The sequence below is a fragment of the Camponotus vicinus genome, unplaced genomic scaffold (genome assembly GCF_025532165.1).
Source record: "Camponotus vicinus isolate PSW18456_S1 unplaced genomic scaffold, iyCamVici1.0 SCAF_2, whole genome shotgun sequence".
Lineage (NCBI taxonomy): Eukaryota > Metazoa > Arthropoda > Insecta > Hymenoptera > Formicidae > Camponotus > Camponotus vicinus.
In genome coordinates, this window is record NW_028141956.1 from 26,562,221 (window position 1) to 26,588,822 (window position 26,602).

General features: G+C 37.3%; 2 protein-coding genes across 10 annotated transcripts in view; one reads left to right on the forward strand and one right to left on the reverse strand.

Annotated features, from left to right (window-relative positions):
- Nucleotides 1–26,602, reverse strand: part of LOC145966561 (melatonin receptor type 1B-A) — a 155,459-nt gene that overhangs the window by 109,774 nt on the left and 19,083 nt on the right. The window contains exon 1 of one of the 8 annotated variants that reach the window (XM_083090720.1): nucleotides 23,331–23,351. The exons of the other annotated variants lie outside the window; for them this stretch is intronic. Within the exon in view, the coding sequence (XP_082946846.1) occupies nucleotides 23,331–23,338 (8 nt within the window). The 5' untranslated portion in view covers nucleotides 23,339–23,351. Of the gene's footprint in view, nucleotides 1–23,330; nucleotides 23,352–26,602 lie in introns of those variants that run through there. 8 annotated transcript variants of the gene reach the window in all.
- Nucleotides 1–26,602, forward strand: part of LOC145966559 (uncharacterized) — a 128,298-nt gene that overhangs the window by 71,848 nt on the left and 29,848 nt on the right. Inside the window, exon 1 of one of the 2 annotated variants that reach the window (XM_083090708.1) lies at nucleotides 15,950–16,083. The exons of the other annotated variant lie outside the window; for it this stretch is intronic. The gene's annotated coding sequence lies outside the window, so the exon portion shown is untranslated. Of the gene's footprint in view, nucleotides 1–15,949; nucleotides 16,084–26,602 lie in introns of those variants that run through there. 2 annotated transcript variants of the gene reach the window in all.

Consider the following 26,602-nt stretch of genomic DNA (forward strand, 5'->3'; position numbering starts at 1 on the left):
GAAAAGAGCTATCCATAATATATTTATTCTTCAAAATGTTACACGGCCTGTGACACAGTCGTTGTTGCGAGCGGCACTCGTGCATAATTTAATCTGCTGAATCATGAATGTACGCGCCGTAGGAAAAAGCGCATCCATCGTATAAAATTGGCGAATTACCGTTAATCAAAGCTTTTTTCGTTAAATTAAACGAAATGAAAAAAAGAAAGTACATGTTTCAGAATGGGAAAGGTATTCATATGGTGGCAATAATCGCTCCGGCATTTTCCAACGAGCGCCAATGGCCGGTGCGCGAAATAAAATAAAAAAAAGGGGAAGGGAAAAAAAAAGAGGAAGAGAAAAGCGCGAAATTTCAATGCGCACAAAAGTCGCAAATTACTTTCCGGCCATTACCGGGGGTCCATTCACGCTCTCTCTCGCAGTCGGGCTTGCAATGTCCGCTGCCATACGCCGCACACGGTGCGAATGATTCCTTCGACCGATAGGGACGCGAGTACGCGGTAATTACAAAGCTGTTGCGGAGGGGTATCCGCGACGTCGCCGTCGCCTCCGGCGACGGCGACGACGCACCGAGCCTTTACAGGAATACAAACCTTCTCGCGAGCGAACGCGCGCGCATCCGGTATTGGTTTTCAACGCAATCGACGAGTCTAACAGGTAGATCCATCGTTCTCTTTCTCGCATTCTCTCTCTCTCTCTCTCTCTCTTAGTCTCTCTGCAACGCATCCTCGATGTAGGGAAGACGCGCCGAGGCGGCGGCGAGGAGGGAAGCTGTATCGATTGGAGGCTTTGCGCCAGGGAGAGAGAGCCCGATCCCCCTGCCCCCCCCCCCCCCCCAACGACCCTCTCTCTCGCAATCCCGACGGGGGTTACCCCGCGCGCGCGGTGCGACGCAGTGGGTTTTACTCCACGTGTTCCATCGGCGATAAGCACGAAGCCGCGTTCCGTCGGCCTCTAACTCCGAATAGGCACTCCGGGGCAGTGCTCTAGCAGATTTGGAGATTGCGCTTGATTTGATCGTATTGCCGTTGCGCGCGCGATACGAGAGAGAAAGAGAGGGAGAGAGGGAGAGAGAGAGATGGAGGCTCGGCGCGGCAATTTGCGATGGGATTTCGATGCACTGTACTCTGCAAATCCCATAGCGCCGGTCTGATGTGTTTTATGCGTGAGTGTTATTTACCCGCCGCGGCCTATAATGGAATTGATCTCGCTGCATTGTATGTACTACGTCGAGTGCGTCCACGTCGAAAAAATCTTGTTCCTATCGCGCATATGTTGTACACTCGGGATGCATTCAGATATGAATAGCGTATTCGAGTGAGGCGGTTTGAATCGGCCTGGGAGCGATTAAACTCAATTAAATTCGCGGACTTAGATTTGATTAAAAATGCATTTGATATGTATGTGAAATTTTAATTCACGGAATGTTAATTCGAAATTCAATGACAAAGATACGATAAAAAATATTATAAAATTGCAATAAATGATATTTTTTTAATTTACATTCGTTTGAAAATCTTGTACGTTTGAAATAAAAATCCAGGGATATTTTGTATAAAAAAAATTATTCAATATTTGTAATTTGCACTTGACTTTTCTTTATGTTATGTAACTTTTATATATTTTACTTTTATACTTTTTTAGACTTTATAATTGTATCGGATAGTGTATATACATATATATATTTATTTTGAATTGGAAGGAAATGCCAATTTATAATAATGAAATTTGTTCGCTCCGAGAATGCGCCATGCCACTTCGATGGAGCAGATTAAAAATCAGCATCGTGCAAATGCGCGTCGAGATTTCGGTATTAATGCCGCATTACCTCGTTACACGGCGGCACGATGATAACGATTATTTACGTTTACGGTACACCGGTGTACGTCGCGCGTTCGAATTTACGGCCTTTAGTCCCCGCGTCGTATCAGCGGATTTGCACAGATTTACCGCCCGCCAAGATTTAGCCAAATTGAGTCCCTTTCCAGTACTTCCTACGTAATGCGAAGCGTTTTGCTCTGCAGAACGAAAAGGATACATCTCGGTACACTATATTACATTTCTCTAAATGGCCAAAGCTTTCAGTACGCGCTATTTTCTTGTACGTACTCTAATATTTCTCTATTTATTTTATTAGAAATTTTTTTACTATATATTTTATTTATTTCATATATATATATGTAAGTTTGTTCTATGATAAAAATTTTTCATTAAAACATATTTTATTAAATAATTTACTTTATGACTAATATTGTAAAATATTGCTTTTAAGATTTTGATCTTATTCGATATTTTTATATTTTTTAACATGGTAATTGATAACACATAAATTAATCTTTTAACTTGTATTTATTTAGTACAATATATTTTAAAACTTTAAAAAAAGAGATATATATTAATATATATATATAAATGATACACATAAGTATTACCCAGTTTATACAAATGTGCAAATATCTCAAGGCAACTCTATCCCTCCCCCCCTCCCTTTACAGTATATCTGAAAGTAACTTCAGAGATCCAATATTGCGGATGGAAAATCTGAAAACTGGCGTCTTCGTGACTTCGCTCAAAGATAAATCAAAGGTTTCTACCGTAACAGAACGCTGTCCATCCTTATAATACGGTATCGACATTCGATGGCGCGGCAAAACTTCTCACGGTAATACCATTAACGTAATGTCGGATCTAATACGAACGCGCGTCACTCTCTGTCGAATTTATCTTATCTGCGTGTCGGCAATCGCTTTATTTAAATATTGAAAATGTAACCTAATTCTGTCGAAATTCTAGCGAATCGCACTTCAATTTATTACACATTTGATCATTATTACATACTTGTACATCTGAATATGAAGAACGCCAATAGAAATATCAGGGAAATTTAATTATACCGATGAGAAAAAAGTTTATCCGTCATTGATTTTTACGTAAATTTATCATCAAAATTTTTTACACATGGAGAATTTGACTCTAAAATTAAAAATTCGTATCTGCGAATGTGTTAGAGCGAGTGTTACAATCGATTATGCCCGTTTCATGTTTAATATGAAGACCAATTTAATATAATCATGCAATGAAAATCTAATAACCGCATTTAGCACGGATCAAACATGATTGTTTGATTCAATCAATATACAGAACGCATTCATCCGTCATAAACTAGGAATTTAACCACATTGAACGCTGAATGCGCGATATGAATGCTCAACATTATCAAAAGAGAGAGAACGCTTTATGTCTACCTGTCGCGAATATTAAGCTTGTTATGAAAATAATAATGGAAAGAATAACGTAATCATTTATAATAATCTGTCCCAATTGCAACATGACGATATCTGGTTATAAACTGTCAATTGACAGATAATTCAATTCAATCATGTTTGTTATACCAAGATGTTTTAAAAAAATATCTTGTATATATGTATATTATAATATTTTAATACATAACTCTAATTTTTCTCCGATGCAGAATCTCGTAGAAGGGAAATTATTGACACTAACATTTATAATATTAAGGATCGAAGTAACGACGCTAGATTATATAACGTTTATGATATTAGATTATATAACGTCATCGTGTTCCATTTCTAAACGATCAACGCAGCGAGCAAATTTATAGTCAATATTTTCTTGGGAACATCACGAGCACGCACATATTTTAAGATTATCTCGCGTTTTGCATAGCGCTGCAACTTGCAATGGCGCAGGGACGTACGCGGGACGGAGATGATATAGGCTTATCCGCTTGTGAATAAATTCAACCATGAGAGGCATCGACACGCCCCTCCTGCCGTAACGCACCGTCGATGAAAGATTCATGAAAAAACACCGCGCGAGCGGCGTGTAATATGACTTATTTATCGCGTGCAAAACTGTGCGCGGTAGGTAGGTAGGTATACGTGTACAGAGCCTCGGGACTAAATTTCCGCGTGAGCTCCATACGCGACGCCGCACATCCATCAAGCGACGAAGCCGCCGGCGCAGCCTGATTTCCCGTGCTTCTGCCGTATATTAAACCGAGGAAATGCGGAATCCTTATTATCTCCCGCGGAAAAATATGCCTCGAGAATAGTGCCGTAGAAAAATAAGCGGTCGACGCATTTTTTCATTCCATTTGTTGAGAAACGAGATGTCTTCAAAGTTTTTTGGCGGCTCGAATACTTTAAATCAACCAACGTGTTCGCCAGAAAAAAGGCTCTCGTATATGATTATACAAAATTTACGTCTAAAGCTTCGACATTATCAACGAAATATTGACTGTTCAAATTGCGAATTGCAATACATACATGTATAAAAAATAATCGAGGCTACATTCATATGACATATGTTGCAATATACATAACATATTTTGAAGAAGGAAACGATGCCCTTTTGCGCGATTTGATAAAGAAAGCTAAAGGTGCGTCGTCAAAATATTATAAAAATTTCTAAATGTGTGTTGCGTTTATGTGTTTAAGGAACTACCAATTACTCTTTGCTTCTCGATGTGCAACTACTATCATCTATCATCTACGCATTAATTAGCATACGTGCATCAGTAATTAACCGTGTGTGGATACCAATCAACTCGGCTAATTAACTGCAGCCATACACGCACAGTAGGATTTATGGCGCAGAAATGCAGCGCGACGATAGCGTCGAATATTTCTGTGCGTGTCATCACGCACTATATATCGAAATTTGCGTTCAAAATTCAGCTAAATTATTTGTTTAATTTCTAGTCGATTTTTCGTTAATAATTTCATCGAAGAGATATCATAGCTTTTTCAAAATTTTTAAATTATTAAAAATCTTATTATTAAAAATCTTTCCACTATTAAATATTAAAATAAAATTCTATTTAAATAAAATCCAAAAAATAAACTTTCTCGAAAACAATTGGTGCCTGGATATATTTGTTAAGAGAAAAATCGATTCAAAGTTATCCAAAAGAGATCGAACTTGTGCGTATAAACGAGAAGCCATTCCGTGTAGCACCAACACGTGCACGTTGCGTCATTAACGAACGTTAAGCTCGGACAAACGCTGGACAAATCGCGATGAGGGCGATTCTACGGTGAGAAATGCGCGCGATTATGCCTAAATATTTGCCAAGACAAATACAAATAGAGCGCGATAATAGGACCATTCGCGAATATCTTCAACCGGCTCATAAACGCTGCCTAACGGGCCGCGTTAACTTTTACGTTGCGACATTATGCTAATCCACCCGTTGGCGTTTTACCGTTATTACCTTGGAGAACGAAGTAACGTTCCCACGTAACGTAATTAACAGCGGTCGGCTATTTATCCGACCGTTATGGCATAGCGCGATAAATAACGCGATGTTGCTGGCCCTCGCGGATCGATATACACGTGTGTATGAACGCATATGCCGCCGCCCCATATGCCATCACGTTCGCAAAATTTCACGCTACGCACGTCCGCCCGCCCGCATGCAGATTTTGATATACGCGCGCGTATCATTTTGCTCTCTGGATTGTTGATAATAGACGGAACGCTTGGAAGCCTCTTAATTTATCGGTCGTTGAACGCGAGATCGACACGGGTACACGCACGCGTGTATATTTGGCTGGATGCGTGTAATGTACGTATCATTGCTACTTTTTTGGCAATGATATCGCGATGGAAAACTAACGGGCTATCTTTTTGCTCCGATTCGTCGAAAGAACATAAAATGACGCGATTTACAACTCTATGAATTACTACAATAAACCGACGCCTTTCTTGTTCTCTAATAGCGTAATTACACGATTATGTTACTTTTTATTAGCATCGTTTGTAAATTTTTTTAATTCTCTGAAAGTATAAATCTATTATTATTTTCCGCTCTAAGAGTGTAATAAATTGTTAAGGAGCCGCGAGAAATTTGTGAAATTGAAAAACTGAACAAATTGAAATTTTTTAGAAATAATAATCCACATACAACAACAGTACAAGTTCTATGTACGTATATACATATTTCAAATATCATAAAATCTAAAGATATCTTTTTTGCAATAATAGAAAGAAATATTTTTAGAAATACATTTTTAAGCTAATAGTATCCGAAAAATTAAACTTTGATTAATATCTAAGAGATGATTAAAAATCACACACACAGAAAGTAACAAAATTATTTAGCAAAATAAAATTTATTTGTTTAACAAAAATAACGCTATAACATTGTTTTACAGTAAAAATAAAACAATCTATTTCTCTTCCTCTCTTAAGTAAAATTAATCATCCTTGTTTTAATGCATTTATTCAAAAAATTACTTATATAATCTATAATATGCGCGACCTACAATCTAATATAAGAAAACGCATTAATTATGCGGATGTTATCGCGCGGGATCAAGAGTTGCCGTCGATCGGAGCCCGCGTGCATCCCTGCGCCCCACGTTATATTACGTGCACGGATTCCGATGATCCGTCAGGCGGCGTTAATCCGCTTATACGGAGCGCGCGCGCAAGTGACTTTTACGTTCTCCATGAACCATAACATCGACCGCTCGTTATCTATCGGCGCGGCGTACCGAACATCCGATTAATTAGCCTGTGACAAGCACGCGTGGGGAACGTCATTGCCCGGTTGGCCGGCTGGCTGGCCAGAGCGCTAACAGGTAGCCGTAGTCGCATCGCGGACGGGAACAACAATGAGATTCGAGCTTGAGATCTGCATCTCAAACGAGCTCGGAGCGATCGTTAGGCCGTTACACCCGCGAGCGAAAGAGCGTCGCGAGAAGGGTGAGAAGGGGGCCGGAGGAGAGACGTAGAAAAGGGCGAGAACGAGCGAGGGAAAGAGTTGTAACGAGGATTCGACGTCGATCGAAAGCGATAAGGCTGCATGCGCCGCACCCGCAGTCTTTAACGAGCAGTCTTTTCGGTCTCGCAGCCGCTCATGGCCGGTCCATTCGACGAGTATGCCTACTGCTACGTACTCGTTACTCTATCCCCTTTCGGTGATTCAGAGTATTGACAAAGACCTCGAGAGAGAAGTGTGAGAGAGGGAAAAAGAAGCAGAGGGAAAGAGAGAAAGAGAATAAGTCGATCCCTTGATGTACACTAATGGCGTCCTCAGCTTCGGGATATACGGCAAGCGAGGGGACGGAATCGTATATATGTATTCGCTGGAACAAATGTCGGAGTAAACCGTCCTTTTTCGACGGACTTTCATCCTTTTCGACGGCTCCGAAACGGCCGCGCGCCATAGTGTTGTGTTTGCTTTCAAAATGAAAGCCGCGAATCTATAAGAGATTTGTTTTTTTTTTCTTTTATATATTCGCGCACACGCGGCGCAAAAATTATTGATGATTTTTATAAAATTGTCGAAAATTAGCCCCAGCTTTCAGAGTGTATTAAGAATAAAAATAATCCTTTTTATTTAAACACGATGGTTTATAGATTTTTTGAGGCATATTTTAAAAAAGACAATCAGTTAAATAATGATTTCTCTATATACAGTGCTCGCTACATCTTTCTCTTCTTGCTTTGTATCTCAAATAACAACAGATTGTTTTGCAATAAATAAATGCACAATCTTTTCGTGTAATCTTTGACTTTTTTCGCGATTCCATATAACTTTGTAGAAATGTGAATAGCAAATCAGTCGCGGACATAAAAGTGTCTTTGTTTACCTCTAACAATACGGATCAATAGAGTTGGTTGAGAAGATATATATGAAAGGAATATCTAGTCGTGCGTTTCTTCTGAATATATCACAGTACCTATCAGTTTGCGGAGTTGCAAACTGATAGATATTGCTATTGTTAACTGTACTCACAGCGTACACGATAGCGAAACTATATGTATATATCACCATCATTTTGATAATATTAAACATTGCACGTAATAAACAATTATTTTATTTTAATTATATTATTTGCTAACATATCTTTGCATCTATTTAAATATACAAAAGATTTTATTTTCTCATACGTACAAATTAATAATTCAAAAGAAAATCTTCTTTTCTCAAGTTATTTTCTCAAATCTATTATTGTGCAAAATATTTTATACTGATTGACAAAGAATAAAAATAAATATATATAAGAATAATATATTTCTTTTACAGAAATCACTTTAAGATAAATATGATTGTGTATCTTTAATTTTACATCTTATAAGTTTAATATGTATTAAAAAGATTTAAATTAATTTATTATATATTATAAATCAAATGGCATGAGAGAGAGAAGCAAAAATGAATTTATCATTATATTCATTATATTCATTATCATAACAGAGAATTTTTTATTCAGTCATAATTAAAGTGATAAGCTTTGTAAGATCTTATTACATTGTCATATTAGTAATTTAAAAACGTTACTGCTAATTACTTTTAATATATACAGGAAAGATTTATTAACATGTTAAAGATAAAGAGAATTCAATTTCACTGCGTTTTATCCGCTACGCGTTCGTGCGTCCGTACGTCCGCGCACGTGGACGTCTTGTTAATGTTATAAGTGAAAAAGTCCCGATCTTAACGGCTCATAAAATAACTCAAGATTCCTGAGAGCGCTTCGAGTCGATTCATAATCCGGAACGCACGCACGCCGAAGGCGAAGAACGACGTATCACGTCAGGATGCGTGCAGAAAAATGAATCGTTGCACGCAAAGTCGCTTAATCTCCATGCGTTATATTATCAAGGAGCACGCGAACGGATAAAAATACTTATCGCTAACGTAAAAAAAAAGTATCTTCAGAATTATTAACCTACATCATACGCGCGAAATTACATCTATAAACTTATAAAGATTAATAGTTGCACTACATAACAATTTTTGTGAGAAAATTATAATGCGGCCTAATGTTTATTTTAATTATTTGTATGCAAATCTCATCGATAAATCTTTTTTATGTGCTAAAAGGTATCCGTATAAACAAATCGCATGCTTTTCATTGACTCTAGATTTATGTTAAATTTATGAAATTGTTCTTTTTTGAGTAAAAAAAAATATAAAAGAATTCTCTTATCATAATTTCTTAATTTCTAGTATTAACGTACTTTTGTAATAATAAATAACAAATTAATAAAATATTTAATAAATAAAATAAATATATTAAATCAAAATTGGAATATTTTATATTATGTTATTTGCACTTTGTTAGAAATAAATCCAGCAAAACTCGTCAATACTTTACAACCGAAAAGCTATAAAGTATCGGTGCAACCGCTATTCTTTTTAATTTGTCTCCGTAATTCGAAGAATGCGTGTGATTTCTCAGATACTGTTGCATCTCCCTTTCTCATTAATCCTATTGAATTCGTAATAACACTTTTACTTGTAACAAATCTGTTTCCTTCTTACGTAATCGTGAAAGTAAAAAGTCTCGTTAAAACTGGATCTTTCATTCATCGGAAAACAAAAATTTGCTTATAACGATATAACATATAGATTCCGTAAGTCGAAAAGGTTTACGTATTCGAGGCAATGAAAAAAAGAATACATTCGATGCACTTAATGCATTTTCATAATCGTCATTTTGATCCCGTTCACCTTGATGCTCCTACCTTCGACAGTTTATGATATTCGCTATCCTAATCCTCTTTATTACCAATTACCAGCTGGAAAATTTCCATGCGACCGTCACCTTTCTTTCTTTCACGCCAGCTTACAGCTACATTTACATTTTATGCCCAGGATTTTACGCGTTTTACGGCGAGAGGATTGCGCGCACGTCGCGGGCTGCAAACACCCGCAGTGAGAGAGACGCGTCCGGGTCGCGCATTAAAAAATTCATTTTTGCCGGCGAACGGCGTTAATCTGGTAAATTTCACGGCGTCGTGGACAGTTGACGAGAAATAGCGCTCGTTAGAAACACAATGGATTTTTTCTTTTACGTCGTCTCGCGTGAGGCGAAGAGTAGAAAGGGGAGAGAAGAGAAAGAAGTATTCCTGTCGCGCGTGTCGAAGGTGCGCGTGGGCGTGAGATGATGCATTTGACTCGCGTCGAGTACGCAACGTGGTCGATTGAACCCGCCGTTCGAAACGGAGCAGGTAGTTTAAGTGCTGCACGTTAGCGCATGTTATACCTGTCACCTTACGTTTGTCGCCGTTTCTTCACGTTAAAAGCAGGCGCATTGTACGCGCCGGATGTCATAATGGAGGGCGAGGTTTCTCGCAGAGCATGGAACTGACGCATATATACATATATATATATACTTGGTAGAATTTTATGCCGTGCTAAAATGCGAGATGACTACCTAGATATTATTGGAATATGTAACATCCCGAGCGACATTAAATCCTGTTGCGCTGTGTTTCCGAGTTCAAAGGTGCGGAATAAAAAACATTGTCTATCTGAAAAAGCGGATTAACGAGTGCGAGATAAAAACAATCCGACATGTATCTAACAGGGTGACTAGGCTTTGCTCACGTGAGAATATAAAATATATTGATAGACATATTTATAAAATACATTAATAGACGTAAACACAATTAAAAATTATGTACAATTAAATCTACATATGCAAATTTTGCACGATTTATTTTTTGCGAGCATACGATGCGCGTATCTCTTGAATGCATCAATGTCTATTCCTTGATAATCCATTATTTCCGCCGACGACTTTTTTCCCAAGTATTAGTAGAATAGACAATTATACTCCCGTGCACAGACCACTAACCGAAATGGTCATGCGACAAATGAACGTCCGATCGGAAGGGAATATTAGGGATATTACCAAGGCAGCTTGTAAAATATACAATTGAATGAAAAGCGTGCAGGGCGAAATGCCAAGGAAAGACCAATGCGTCGAAGAGCAACGTCTTTAACTTCCAACAAGAGACACGGAGCTGGCGATTTATTTTTCAGCGCCCGAATCGGTCGCACGAAAAATCCGGCAGCTCCTCGAAATCGAAAGAGAGTCCCGGCGTCTCCCTTTCCTGGCGGGTGCAATAAATTCTCGCTTGACGTCGGCGTTAGACGGAGGAGAAGCGCGCGCCCCTCGAAGGAACACGAATTTTGCGCCGCATACAGCCTACCTACCCGCCGCGCCGCATCTCTCTCACGTGAAAGCCGCTCAAAAGAGACCAGAGTCCGCTCAATACGGGTCGTCGGGACGGAAGTTTCCACGTCGAGAGGTCGCGGTTGAACGACAACGCGTCAGTGGCTCTCTCGAAAGCAGCGGCAACGGCCCTGACGAGCTCTCGTCTCTCGACGGGCGGGCCAGCCATGGCGCGGAAACGAACGATAATGCACTTTGACTCTACGAAGGACGACGTCCTTATTTTTATCCATCCACGGCGCGAGATAAGATCTTTAAAGGGAATATACACGCGCCGTATATAGGCGGCCGTCGAAGCGAGACATGACTTTCTACGGGAGTCTGAGACACACGGTCGACCGGGCGCCGCAGTCAAGGGTCTCCTTCCTTCCGAGGAGGCCTTACGGAATAGAAGCGATAAATTGTAGTGTGCGCGCATAATAGGATGGCCCTCTTCCAGGCTCGTGGAATGCTCGTAGAATACTTTTCGGACACACGTAACGTTTTAGTTTCCTGCCACTTGCAGGAAAGGCCTTGTGAATCGCCTTTTTTGAATATTTTTTATATTTATCTTGTACCCCCCCTCGTTATCTTACACGCTCCTCTCTCTTTTAATCGGTAACATGCCGCGTAATTAATGATTTTTAAAAAATATATTAATTTTATCCGACAATATATATAAGACGTACATTTCTCCCTTCGAGACTTTTTTACAATGCTTATGAGAAAAAAAATAAAGCCTAATTATTCCATTATTCAAAGCGACTAATTTGAAACATTATTCGTCCCTACGCAAATACATTAGGTCAAACAATTAGGAGTAATTTAAACACCATTTAAATTTCTGAAGATTCATATTGCGCACGTGCTACGTTGAATGAAATATTAAAGGAAACCGCTCATTACATACATAAAGCGTCTGGTACAAATAATTCCAGTGTTATGAGAAATGTGGAACGCTTTGCTTAGACTTCATTCAAAGACGAAGGCACTCGTCATCCCCGAACAACGACGTGTTCCGCCGAGCGCAGATGTGTTAATTACGCTGGAGCACTGCGAATATAGCAGTGCTCGCATACAATTGTTTACTTTGATTCCCACGGAGCTTAATTGGCACAATGCGCGCACGTACCGTGAAGCGTCATAACAAAGACTGCCGAGATGAGTAATGTAAGAAATACACTATTTGTTCCTTACTTACATAAGCAAGCAGAAGAATTTAATAAATGTTTAAAATTTGCCTGCAAATTTTTTTAGATAAAATATGAAAATTTTTTAATTAAGCGCTGTATGCGTTTTATTGAATATTCATGCTGTACCCCTTTTGTATTCGAATTAAAAATTATTCAATGAATCTAAATACATATATCTAAACATTTTTATATAAAAAAAAAGTATAAATATACTTATATAGAAAAGACATATATATAAAAAACACAAATCTACTATAAATATGTTTCTGGCACAATTACAATGCAATATTTTGTAGCGTATTTAATAAAAAAAAATCTGCTATTTATCTATATAATAAAAAATTAAATTTTGTCAAATTTTTATTTCATACATCATAAACTGATAATCGTAAAATATAATTAAAGGTAACTCACTACCTATAGTATTATACATACATCCATATAATTATATGCAATATAACTTTCCTCAGAAATATATCATAAAGATAATCGATAAAGATATAGTTAAGCTTATGTGTGTCCTTTTCTCACTCTCCTCAAGAGTATTTCTTTATTTCTATATTACCGAATACCACCGATCATATAGCAGACGGCGCGTAAGCATGATTTATAAGCAGCACAGCCGTTGCAGTGGTCATTAATCCATCGCCGAATGCACGCGAGTAGCGGATGTGTTTATCGACTTGCTGCCATCAGAGCAGTACGCAAAGGGCGAGCCGGGATGGGGTGCGGAAAGAAGGCGGATTCACCCTTGAACGATATAATTAATCGGCAGTCTGTCAACGTGGTTCTCTTCGTGTACTAATTTATTTGCGCGTACGCCCGATAGGATCTGATAGTAGCCGCGAACAGTTGCATTTGTCGCTAAATTGACAAGAACATGTTGATAAATAACAATAATTTTTCAAAAACATTTTCGCTGTTGCTTATTAAATTCGGAACGTCAATCATTAAAATAAATCCAATTTATGCAAACTACTTTTCAGTGAGATTAAATTATTATTAATTATTACATTAAGCACGTATTTTATTTATAGACTTCTTCAAACTGATTATCGTAATTATATTTTAATAGAATGTGTGTATATTATAAACACAAAATAAAAATAGAAAATTTTTTATTTTTTATTATATTTTTTAATATTTTTTAATGTTATACTTTTTAATATTTTTAATATATTTTCTATATATTTTCATCATAATATATAATATTAAAGTTATTTTTAATTTTCATTATCCTTAATGGATTATATTTACAAGGGTTAAATAACCGTTTAATGACCGCTTTGTCTTTCCCTTATATACATGTAGTATAATCAAACGTATATTTCAGGCTGTATGTATGTAAAGGGCGGTACCGTGAAACAACAAATTACTATGGTTTTGAAGAGCACGCGGTCTAATGGCAGCTTTCATCACATTCTTATTATTTAATGCGGATGATGAATTAATGCGGCTTCAGGTAAAAATATTTCAGTCAAGCAATCAAGCGCGGAAATGGAATGAGATAATTAATGATCGCAGGCAGAAGCCGCTAATTAGAAGAGTGAGGCAAAAGATAAGATTGATTTTTATGATTTATCATTGTTGACGTATAGAAGAGTAAATGATTGTTGATTTTCTTAAATTAGCAAGTTGAATACGGAATGAAGAGACACACGGAACGAGCACAATGAAACAGAAAAAGAATAATTAATTTAAGGTATATCATTCGTATTTATTATTATTTACGTGTTTGCAGTTTCTCATTATTTTTCATACATTTTTATTCATATAAAAAATATTTATGTCAAAGTGAATCAATAAGTGCCATAAATAAGTTATAAATGGAGTTATTTATAAAATAAATCTTGAAGTATATATAATATTAACACATACATAATTAAGTATGAAAGAAAAGAGAATAATAGTTGTAATAATTTATTTTTTGTAAATATTAGAATACTACAAAGTGCACCATTCATTTATTTACGCTAAACATTATTTAATAAACTTTAATTTAAAAATCTGAAATTTAAAAAAAATGTCCCCTTGAATATATAAATTTAGCGAAAAGATTTGTATTTAATCAACTTACATACAAATAATTTGTTAAATTAAATTATATCGTTAAAATGAATGTTAAACTTTATATAGGTGATCTAATCACATCGAAATTAATTTGAAGTGCAAAAAGATATAGAACAAAAATTTATATATAGCCTAAATTTATATTATAAAATATTGAATATTTTAACGAATTAATTGACATTACTTGGCATTATCATTTTTCTCGACATATTATTGTTAAAACATGCGGTCGTCTTGTCATTCGAGCAGCACGATTTGAGTGAAAAATAAATGATACAAGATGCTCCATCTTTGTCAGTTTTTTTTTGTTGTGAAATACGATCGCAACAAAAACAAATCTCAAAAGATAATTTACTATTATATTATAATTAATGATTATATAGAAATCAATCTTCAGTGTAAACAACATGCAATTATATCGCGATATATAATAGACCTTTATCCATTTATTTTTCGCGATTTATTCATTAATTATTTCAAAGACAAAACGCGCGACAAGGATAAAAATTATAAGTTATTATTTTACTGCAATCTTTACAAATAATAATTATTTCTCTAACAAATCAAATATATTAAAATCAAATATATTTTGATTTTAAGTTTTAAGTTTTTCGTTGATATAAAATTATTTTATATTATTTGAATTGAAATTTCGTAATAAGACATAAATCACAGAGTGATTAATGTAACGGAACGCCTGATAAATAATTATTTAATTAATAATTAATATATGTATAATTCAAAAGAAACATGGCGAACATATATATATTCTTCGTACATATATATATTTTAATATGTAAGATATGTCAACATACGAAACAATAATACGTCAACGTTGGCGGCATACAACGTGTATTGTTTATATTTCGCGGACTTGTTATCATTTGACGCGACCTCATCATTTGCGCCGACACTCGAGCAACTACGTTGTGTTGCAAAATGCTCCGTATATTATCGAATAAAACGCGATCGCGACAATCAGAAAATCAATTATAATTAATGATCATAGCGAATTATATTTTCCAATTTTCCTTTCAATAAATTATGTGTAACTATATTGTAATGATATATCTTTATCGAAGCGCGTACATCACAAAATTATATCTACCATTTTAAGTGTCTCTCGAAAGAGACAAGATAACAATTATAAATCATTGTTTTGTTGCGGTCTTTTCTACGGATAATAATTATTTTTCTAACGATACTTGAAGTTAAATATATTTTGATATTTTAAATGTTTTGCCGATTTAAATGTAATTTGCTTTCAGTTTGAAAATATGTAGTCAGATATGAATCACGAAATCGAGTAATAATATGACAAAAGATTCCGTAATATATCAATTATATATAATACCAATCAATCATATATATAATCATCTAATAAATAATTTATAATTTTAAAAATATTCGTATATACATTTTATACAAAAATATGTTGGTAGCGGTAATAATAATAACACGGTTCAACTTTGGCAACTTTGACCTAGCGTATATATTATTTACATGTATAGTCTTGTTATTATTCGCACGTCGACCGGCGACATTCGAGTAGTAAAATGGTAGTGCGAGACAGTATATTGCTTTGCGATCGTAAAATTCGGGAATGTCGTATAAAGTATCGCGCGTCCGTTTTTATCATGAATTCAGGAGTGTCGTTCAAAATGTCGCGCATTTAAATCCAAGAGTGCCATGCAAAATGTCGCATATAATAAACTATATAAAGTTTTCGCGAGTGAATTGTACAAACTGTATGAACTTTTTACGAGTACAACGTGTAAATCAACGAACCTAACGACTTGAGGGACCTCGGAGAGACATCGAGCCGACGAATCAATCCTGAGGTATTTATTATTTATACATATATTACATGTTTTATATGTGAATTGTATATATGCTTGGTTTATTTATTGTAACGATTGTAATAATTTAAGCATGTTTTTAGAAAGAAAACTTATATAAATTCTAGAAATGCTACTATTTAAATAAAAAACGTCTTTAAAATATAAAAATTATATATTAATAGAATATAAATTATAAAATTATTATATACATACATACATATATATATATATATATATATATATATATATATATATATCTGTTTATTATTGTATGCATCGAATAAATTATTTTATTGTTAATTATATTTTATTAAAGATTATATTATACATATATTTTACTATAAAAATTTTAATCAGTTAATTTTGTCTGATAACTTACTTTATCAGTTAAAGTATAAAGCTAAATATATTAAAATAAATGTTTCAACGAATTATCGTAAAACATTTACGCTTACATATCGGCGATGATAATTGGAAATAGAAAAAGTTTTTCTTCTTCTTCGATCTCTAATAAAAGTCAAACTAGTAGATGTAATCAAATAAATATAGCTAATCATCAACGAAAGATTGATCTAATAATGGCCCGAAAAATCAATAAACGAAAGATACGTGACCAATACTGATCAGAGGGTATAGCAAAAGTCACTCATATAAGATATCTAAAGTATAATATTTAGCATTTTCATTTTATTTACATACAATAGCACGTTATTGGAAATTTCGATGCATTCATCAATTACGATTAGAACACATTCTATAAACTTTGGTGATCGCGATGGGTCACTTTCGAAATCTCAGTCATTACAGTTATCTGATATACATTTTTACGCATAAATGCATGCATAAAATATATTTCTATATCAAATGATCTCTTTTTTAATTTTCATTAATTTCATTAATGGTAATAAAATTTTAAATCAAGTGTTTCCGATATCGGAAAATTATGAGATAAAAGTAAAATGGAGGAAATATTTTTTATGTGTTATCAATTTTTTCCGTTTATGCTGCAGCCCACATTTCTGCGCATTATTGCACGCCAATCGAAATTATATATGGCCATTTGCTTCGAGTGTAAAGCAATCATAATTTTCGCGACTCGTTGAAGCATGCGAAATATACCCAAAATATAAATGTCAAGGATGCGAGATATCTTGTTAGAATGCATATGCTAATAATTAATTTTAAGTTGTAACTGTATGTAAGAATTCTTCAATAACTCTCGATATATCATAATTCTCCACGCTATTTAATGTCTTTTCAAAAATGTAATTTCATTTACACTAGCAAAAAATAGTATCAAAAAAATTATGTAAGCCAATGCAATCAGTTATAATAGATCGTAGATATTTAATTAACTATATGTATATACGATATATTTTCCTGCATTTTATATCGGATATATGTTAATTCACAAGATTCGACATATGTATATGTATATACATCTCTTTCTCTTTCGACACTTTGATATCAAATTATCTTAAGCATTCTTAGATGTCGATGTCGCGCTGCATTACGTGGTGATTTGCGCAAACGGCGTTTGCGAAATTGAGTTCGCTAAAGCCGAGGGAAGAAGTCGACACGGTCTATAAGCGAAATTGGCCGTTAGGAATTAGATCGCCGTTCAGAGGACCGCCAACTACGCCGCTTGCTCTCGTTGCGGGCGAAAAACCGCAAATGTAGAAAACCGGGATTATGGCGTGGAAGAGAATATAAGGTGCAGCAATCAGGAGATGCTCACTCTCGTCCAAACTAACAACATTCCTTGAGCCACTCGCAAATCTATGTAATTTTTTTATTTATTACACGCCGTTTTATACGACGCTGCGTACCCAAATTTCGCTGCATCTAAGATGCTTGCATCACGTAAGAGGAGAGACTTATCCTGGCGGACTTTTCGAGGATAAACGGCATCCAAAGACTCCTTTAACGAATTTTTAGGCGTCTACCTGTCCCACCGACGGATAGGTATAACGTCGCATGAAAGTCAGGATCGCGCATCGGCGAGATGTATATACGTATACGAGTATCTAAAAGTATATAGCGAGTACCGCGCAAGAATATGGACGGCATCTTCCAAAGACGCGCGCGCAACCGACCGTGCATGAATACATGCATGAGCGCCGCGATCGGGACGTTTTCTACATTCGCGAATTCGGATACCTTTGTGTCACGGCTGAAATATTCGCCGAACATGTGTGCGTCGCGAAAGAGAGAGAGAAAGAGACCCGTAGAAATATGAATAAAATATCCGTAGAGCGCGAGGAGCGCGGGAGTACGCGAAATATCGTGTTATTGTAATACTTAAACCTACGTCACGCGCAATCAGTCTGCCAGATACAGCTTTATTCCTTCGTGATAAGTATGCATGAAAGATTCTTGTGTTTGTGGAGCGTGATTGCGAAATTTATTCGTTCAGACTTACATTAGAATAACACCCGATATCGATTCCGCCGACTAAAATATCATTTCCTTCTTTTTTATTTTTACATAGATAAATACATTCAGTGTTTGTCAAATCAGTTTTACAAAGGAAATGCGTCAATTTCCTTGATAATAAATAAAAGGATTCTCGTTTCATGTTTTTAATACGATCAAATACAGTCGATTAATTTCGCGTGAATATTAAAAAAAAAAATTTTAATTGATATTTAAAGGAAACAAATATTTTTCATAATTAAAATTAAATTATCGACGAATAAATTTTGCTTTCGATAAAAAGAAAAAAAATATGAGCGTAATATAAAAAATGGATAAAGAATATTTCGTATCGAAAAACATTAAGAATTAATTCTAAATTTATATATTATCGTCATCTACCATCTGTTCTAATCTAAGAGACGAAAACGTATCGATTTTTTAATTTAGTCGTATTCTCTTTAACTTTTACGTGAAAGAAACCGTAAGTGACCTTTGTCGATTACGTCGAGACACGTGGTGCTCGACAACGTGGCACCCTTTGGCTCTTTTGTCGAGGTCGGCGGTTTCGGTCGGCATATGCAGACGACATTGTTCCGCAACGGTCCAGAGAAAAAATAGCCAGGTGATACGTTTGCAAAAATGCATCCAAAGGGAAGGACATGACATACAAAAAAGCGACCGTGCCGGCTAATGAGAGGCGGAAATTAGATAATGAGAACGTACGTTTTTATGAAATGAAGAGCGCGCGGACCTTTTATAGAGCCATTCATCTACGTTCATATTACGAGATATTTTCGCATGGAGAGTTTTATGTTGAATCGTGCATTTTTGCATCGCGCAGTGAGAAAATTTACATAAACAAATTACACGTTCGCTTATGCAAATGTTAAAATGAAATAGAATTTACCCCCGAAAAAAAATGTGAACGTATTTTAGTCTTTTAATATGTATTTCTCTAATTATTACCGATTAAAAGTCTAGAGGTTTTCACGAAGACTAGAAAGAAACGAGAAAGTAATAAGAGAAAAAACTTTATTATTAATTTTAAATAAAAACATATATTATCTCTCAACGGAATTTTCTGTTTGTTAAATACTTATGAAATCACTGAATCTCGTCATTGGTTAATCATTTTGTAAAAAAAAGTACAAAATTGCAAAAAAGTTTTTCTTAATTTTCGTTAATTAATAATGTTGCTTAAATTTCAAGAGGTTCGGTCATTAAAATTTAATATGTCGGGAATACAGAACACACGCATGGTACAAGAGTTGAACCAACGATGAAATAATGTTCACCTCGGTAAAAAAATTATAATACCGCGTATATCGAGGAGTGCCAACGACGCGCCGTAATTGCGTCCTCGTATGGATTTTTCGCAATTTCGTTTTGCACCTTGCGATTTTTATCGCGTATCGCACTTTACGTACTTTATACGCGCGGATTTCCAGAGCGGTGCGCGCACTAGAACGCAGGTGCGCGTTCTACTTGCGCATATTAAAAATTTACCTAACGAAGTGGACGCATTTTAATTTCCGGCCGCACCGCCCGCTCTGGTCGGCGAGATTAAAAATTTTCGGTCTCGCGCAACGACGCGACGTGTCGTGTCGTAATCGCTCGTGTCGTTATTCGTGCGAGAAAAAAAAAGGGAAAGAAACAAGGTTGCGAAAAAGGACGAAGAGAAACGTAGCGGGCGGCGACGAGAGAAAACACCGAGAGCCGGAGAGCGGCTCTCATCCATGGCTCCGATAATGTCGGCGCGTGTTTACCGATTCGGAATCGGCGATTCTTGGATACGCGCGTGAATGCATTATACGGGTGTGAAATCGCGACGCGGTACAACAAGAGTCCTCGAATGCGCGCGATGAAAATCAACGGGAGAATCAGCGAGAGCGCTCGCTCGTTTGAATATGCATGCGTGTCGGTCGCGCGCAATATTCGCGAATGATTCCGTTGTAGTACAAGTACAACCGGATAGTATAACCGGTGGCCGTGTCCCGAAGCCGCGATCGCGACATCGCGCGTCATCCACAGCGTGAGTCGGCATCTCGTAAGCGTAAGCGCGTACCGGATTTTATCGACGTGCGCGCGGCGTTTACGTCGCGGTGATTTACTCGGAACCGATAGATACGAGGACACGTTCGTATACGTACGCAATATCGAGACAACTGGCGTCGTTGGGGGAGCGAGCGTAATGCGATTCGTATGCGAGAGGCGAGCGTTGGCGGAGGAGAGGAAGAGACGCGCAAACACGCAAAGTTCTTTCGAACTGGAACGAGCCGGGTCTCGGGTCTCGGGTCTCTCGGATCTCTCGGATCTCTCGGCGGCGAGGAAGCGCAGCGGAAGAATCTGGAGCGCGTACGGAAAGGGGGACGGAGGAAGGAAGGAAGGGAGAGTTCATCAAATCTGCGAAGAGTATACACGCCGCTCGCAAAGTTTCGCCGTACGTCTCCGCGAAACGACTATTTACAGTAGGGGAAAATCCCATACACACAGCTGGATTTCCGCCAAACGTCTTTATTACCGGCAATATTGCGCCGGTTGCGTCGCGCTGGATGTTGCGCGCTCAACTTTTCCCGGATTCGCATTCGCGATCGCACCGACGGACTTGGGTTCCGTTATATTATTCGCGCAGGGCTCCGGGCGACAAAGACTCCGCGAGGAGATAAAATACGCGGGAGTGCGCGGTCGCCTTGCGAGCCTTGGCGCTTTGCAGCATGCAGCATGCGGTTTTGATGCATTTCGAGGGTTGCGCGCACAATAGCGTTGCCGCAAACGATCGTGCGGTGCGGCGGCTTATATTTCATAAGGGCGAGAACCCCCAGCGTCGGCCTAGACGGCGTAGACCGCCGTAGCTCACGCGTAGAATAGCGAAATTATCTGGTAACCTAAGTGCGTAGATGTAATAAATAGCGGGACAAAACGCGCGATAAAGTTTCGCATCTATTTTATGCAGAAACGATGCAGACTGGATAGAGACGGGTGGGTAGACGCGTTATAAGGTAGATACTCTGGAATTGAAGATAAAGGATGCTTTGTACGATTTATATCGAATTTATATCGCGAGCTATAGATGAGCAATTTGCGATTTCTGTCGAGATTCTAATTACGGTTTATCGGCATCGCGCTGATCCAAGGACCGTCATCATCGTATATCACGTCGTTCCCCAATCCGAGCCGGCTCGATGATATTGACTTCGATAACACGACCCGTCTCGTGCAACCTTAGCTTATGCTAAACCACGGAACCGGCATTAATCGGGTATCTTCAAAGTTATCACCCCGGACGGTAATTACCATTTACGAGAAGCGTTCACGCGCGCACGACGGCGCTGTCTCTCACGCGTGTAGTACATCATCCCGCTCGCCCCGTTTGTTCGGTGCTTCGTTTATCGAACGCTCAAGGATTATCGGCTAATTATCGCGATGTACTCGGACGGTATTGACGATGATGAATCAGGTATTGGCAACTTATTACTCGGTCGCGGTAATGTCCTGTATTGATCCATCAGCTGTGCAAACCGCGCGGCCCGTATACGCGATGCGCAAAATCGTGTTTACGTACACGCACACAAGTACGTATACACACGGGCATTAAATATGTATTTGAACGTCGTCCGGTGTTTGTCGATAAAATTGCTGGTTCATGAATGCCAGCGAATCACGCCGCAGCCTGATGGCGCGCGTATGGAGATGAGTAAATTTTCGGCTCGTCGCAAACAATCGAAACACGCACCGCTAACTAGCGGAGGCACTCCCCGATTTCGCGAATCTCGCCGAGTTAAATTACACGTATTACGGATGCGCGAATCATTTCGTTAATGCAGTTGATAATTGACGTCGTCGAGTTATCTCTTTCCGGGGAGGCTGTCGTGTCGTTTATTAATATTAATACTTACTCACGAGCACGTTCGAGAATCGGTATAACATATATCCTGATTTGTGTCAAATTTCTCAAAAACCATTCGACAAAATTTTCAAAAGCTTAAATCCAACCATAGTTTATACAAATTAAACCTTAAATAATTAGAAAAATTATCTTTTGTTTAATTGCTAACAATTTTTTTTAATTTAAATTTTTACAAGTCGTATGTATTAGTTAAAAAATTGAAAATGTACAAAATGCGAAATTGAAGATATTTGAATAATGAAATATATGCTAAGGAAGAATTATCTTTAAATTTGTTTAGAAAAACACAATATTTGAGAATGGACACGTTTCTTTATCAAATTAGCTATTGTATAATCTTTATTTTTGTTGTTTGAATTTATTTTAATTCGAATATAAGCTAATGTAACCTTAAGACAAACAGCGCCCATAAACTAAACTCATGAAAATTCATATACTAATATTGTTGCGCATATATTGCTGCACACTTACGGATAACTATACCATGGCCGATAGCCAGAAAACTTGAAACTAGGAAAGAAAAATAAAGTATATCTATAAAAATGTCAGGTAGGAGACAGATGACAATGCAATTGGAACTATAAAAAATGACAGATAAGCGCTCTAATACCGCAATTATTTATCTTAATTAGTTGTGTTATATATATTTTAATTTACATTTTAATGTGTTCTAACGTCTCTGATTATACTAATCTATTTTAATAAATAGATTAGTAAATACTTGAATAAAATCTTAATTATAAAAATTGCTCGTTATATACTTTTTATTTATACTTTTTTACTATGAAAAATAGATTCTTCTTTCAAAGATTGCTTATGAAAAATTAATTTTTTTTCCTCACTCAAAATGTATAAAGTTACGCACATTAGAATATAAAGACGCAAGAACATATGTACTCTCGGCAAAAATAATAATATATACTTATTCATATCATTGTAACGATCGGTGTTATCGCGGTAATCGGGACTAAAATTCTTTGCACGACAAATTTCAATCACGAGAGTGAGCCTATTTATATTATACTAGAAAAAGAAACTTGGATAATAATGGACACAATGCGATTGTAATAAGACTCGAAACACGTTTCAAGTCGTTATCAAAAGTCAAGTCGTTATCTCGGTGTTTGATCTCACCACCTTTCGAAAGCAATCAAAAATAGATGCAGGTGCAAGAATTCCGAGAGGGTGCTTTTCCTCTCTTTCTCCCTCTTTCCTTCGCTCTCTTTCTCTCTCTCTCTCTCTCTCTCTCTTTTTATATCGATATTATTATATTTCTCTTTTTTCTTTTTGCCTGGTTTTCTTCTCGGAGCAATTAACAATCGTGCCTCTATGGCTTTTATGGCGTCTAACCGACGTTCAATGATTTATTTTACGAATGGTATGTACGAGTTTCGGTAATCCGAGGGTTAAGATGCTCCTTTTTCGACCAGGCCGCCGCCACGATCCGCCCTGTGTGCCAAGTTCTAAATCCTTTAACTCCATTACGCGGCGAAGTGAATAGCTCTTACTATTTTTCTTGGCAACGATTTCCGCTGAGCTCCCTTTCCTGGTTTGATAGGGAAGTTCATTCGGTATCTGTACCGACAGTAAATTGAGTTCGTACTGCTTGCCGCATATTTTAAGAGTTTGCGCGCATAACGGAATTCGCCTCGGCGAAAAGTCCTTTGCGACAGCGGTCGGAAGATCGTAGCGATCGTTACGTCATTATCGCGTGTGCAGGGTGCACGATATCTCTCTTGATGTAAGATTCAACAATAGTAATTCATCGCGCGCATACTTGATTTAAATATAAATTCCAGGTTAAAACTACGCAAATCGAGATGTAAAAATGTCAGAGAAGGTTACGAGCTAAATTGAGCTGCGCGGAATAAATTACCACATTATCGCAAAGTGATTAGCAAACTACTATACAAATTTCAGACATTAAGACGTAGCTAAATAGGTAAAGGATGTATCTTTAAAAGCGATAAGAGATGACTTTTCCGTTACGTAGCAATTTTACATACGTTGACAGATGAGCAAAGGAATGCGCGTATATTTACTCGAACATTGAAATCATATATAATGCACCAACGGCACAGCAATGACTATTTAAGCATTTGCGCAACGTGCGGATACACAATAGCCCATTTCGCAAGGTTTAATCTCATTCGGGCATTCTGCATGCAATACGCGGAATTATGCATGTCGTCGACGACGATGCGACGATAGCTGGGGAAACCGCCTATTGCGACGCGCGTAGACAAAGTCCGTGTCGAACAATGCGCTTTTGAAATATCGAATGACGCAGTGGTATCTATCAATCGTCAGGACAGAGCGCATATTTGCTGTAACGCAGTCGCGCGATGCGCACACATGTGTCGTGATTTAATAACGGCGTGCACTCACTCAACACCGCGCGGTATTCGGTATCTCGTTCGTCTGATCTCGTCGGCTTCTTGAATCGTCACGACCATCTCTTGAATTAAAAACGCGAACGCATTCTTAACGACGATAAGACGAGTATGATTATATATATATTCGTCTTATATATACCTTTGCAAATACGAAAATAAATCATGCCCGCTATAAATTTCTCGCGATCATGTCATCGCAGCTTTATGACAAGTTATATATCCGATTATTTATTTCGCATAAAAATGCAACGATTAAACAAAAATATACAAATTACAAAAATCTTTTTATAAACATTACATTACATTTTTTTAATATTTTCCTTAAAGAAGAGTTGTTTTCAAATTGGTCAAGAAAGAATTAACACATAATACACATTCTAAATCACACTATAAAAATTGTAAAAATTTGTTAATTAATTTAAAATTAAAATTAAAATTAACTCTCTTTCTTGGAAAAAAATATAATTTTGTCAATAAGTAATTATTAACATATAGTTTATAAAAGATTTTATTATCTATTAGTATGGCTAATTAATTTACATTAAATTTCTTTAATTTCTAAATTAAAGAACTAACGAACAATAACCCGATTACGAGCAGATCCCTCACACATCCACGTTGCATTCTAAATTTCCAAATTTTATTTGTTGAATTAAAGTGTCTTATATTTTTTATTTACATTATTTTGAAGACGAGAGTAGAAAACTAGTCAAATATTAACCAAAAAGCAAAAAATATATATCAGTTTTAAATGAGTCGGAAAAATTAAATTTCTTTAAGATAACTCGGACATCTTTCGGATCTTTCGAACGTACGCATCCTCCTATTAAATTTGAAAGCAGTGTTTTGCCACGAAATGACATATTCTTCAGTGAAATAATATACGAAATGTGAATCGCGCGAAAGAGAGCGTAAAATGTGATTTTCTGAAAAATGATTCTGACGTCAGATGAAGTTCTTTCAGTTAGATGGGCAGCATTATTCCGCGAGAAGAGACCGAAAGAAAGAGAGAGAGACCGGCAACTAAACGCGCCACGGTGAGGAGGCTAAATGGGACCTGACAGGCAACTGTCGCGGAACAGAGCGGAACCGCAAGAGGGTTAACCCGTCTCGTTTTGCACCGGAACGGTTTCCTTCATGGCGGTGAAAATGACCCTACCAACCAAGAGCGAGAGAGAGAGAGAGAGAGAGAGAGGAATGGTCCGAGAGGCGAAAACATGTGCGGTGAACCTGGGGACCCTTCACCGCACCGCGATGTTCGCGCGCGCGGTATATTCGTCTCGGGCGAAAATTGCAGCGGCACCCACGGTATTCAGAAACTGTTACCAATAGCAATATTCGTTGCCGCGTCGGTGAAATTCGTTGCTGAGTCAGCCGTAAAATAGACCCGGGGCGGACGGGCGGCAGCGGCAATGGCAATGTGCCCGCGAGAGAACGACGTGAGCGCAATTTCGTGAAAATTCGTCGGAATTACACGCGTGCTCCCATCCTCTCTCTCCCCTCCCTCCTTTGTTCCTTTTTCCTCTCCGCATAAATGCACGCGCGCGCGCGCGCGCAAGAAAGATGCGAGCGATCAATTTCGCGGGTACATTAGTCGCGAGCTCGCGCGAACGAGCGAAAACAGATGACCGGTCACCCATGTGTCGCGGCACGCGCGTTTGTTTTTGTTCCCGTAGTTCTGCGAGATGTATCGGTTATCAATATTTTAAAGGCGAGCGCGAAGCATTATCTTTCGACAGATTTTAAAGGCAGGCATTTTCCCACGTGGGAAAAATCCAAGTCATTATGTGTCATAATT